This window comes from Aptenodytes forsteri, unplaced genomic scaffold, assembly GCF_000699145.1.
Source record: "Aptenodytes forsteri isolate BGI_AS27 unplaced genomic scaffold, ASM69914v1 C13015524, whole genome shotgun sequence".
In the NCBI taxonomy this organism is placed as follows: domain Eukaryota; kingdom Metazoa; phylum Chordata; class Aves; order Sphenisciformes; family Spheniscidae; genus Aptenodytes; species Aptenodytes forsteri.
Window position 1 is genome coordinate 1 of NW_008801354.1, and position 482 is coordinate 482.

The following is a 482-nucleotide window of genomic DNA, read 5'->3' on the forward strand; positions in this document are numbered from 1 at the left end:
CACGGGGTGGTACCTGGGAAGGTGCTCAGTGGGAGGTGTGCCTCAGTGTGGTGCCCGGTGCACACCAGCACGGCGTCAAAGATGGCCGCCTCCTGCTTCCCCTCGCTCTCCGTCACCACCTCCCACTGGCCTGTGGTGGCGAAGTCAGGGCGCTTGGCCACGCGGCACACGCTGGTCTGGGTGCGGGGGGAGCAGGTGTCAGGCACCCTACGCCCCCCAGACCTGTCGCCACCACCCCCCCGCGGGCTCCCCCAGCTCTCACCCTGAAACGGACATGGCGGAGCAGGTCGAAGTGCCGGGCGTACATGCGGAAGTACTCCATGATCTTGGAGTTGTGCATGTAGTTGGGAAAGTCCTCGGGGATGGGGAAATCGCTGAAGCACATCATCTCCTTGGAGGTGTTGATGATGACGGAGCGGTAGATGCTGGCGCGGCCCTCCTCGGGGTACTCCTGCGGGAGCAGGGCACGGCTCGGTGCTGGC

General features: G+C 65.8%; 1 protein-coding gene across 1 annotated transcript; it reads right to left on the bottom strand.

Moving 5' to 3' along the window:
• Positions 1-13: 13 nt before the first annotated feature.
• On the bottom strand, positions 14-457 carry LOC103907127 (dimethylaniline monooxygenase [N-oxide-forming] 5-like; the record flags this gene model as incomplete). Its single annotated transcript, XM_009289231.1, has 2 exons — positions 14-176; positions 263-457. Coding segments are annotated over 2 exons (358 nt in total), but the record flags the coding sequence as incomplete, so codon positions are not given.
• Between the last annotated feature and the right edge of the window lie 25 nt (positions 458-482).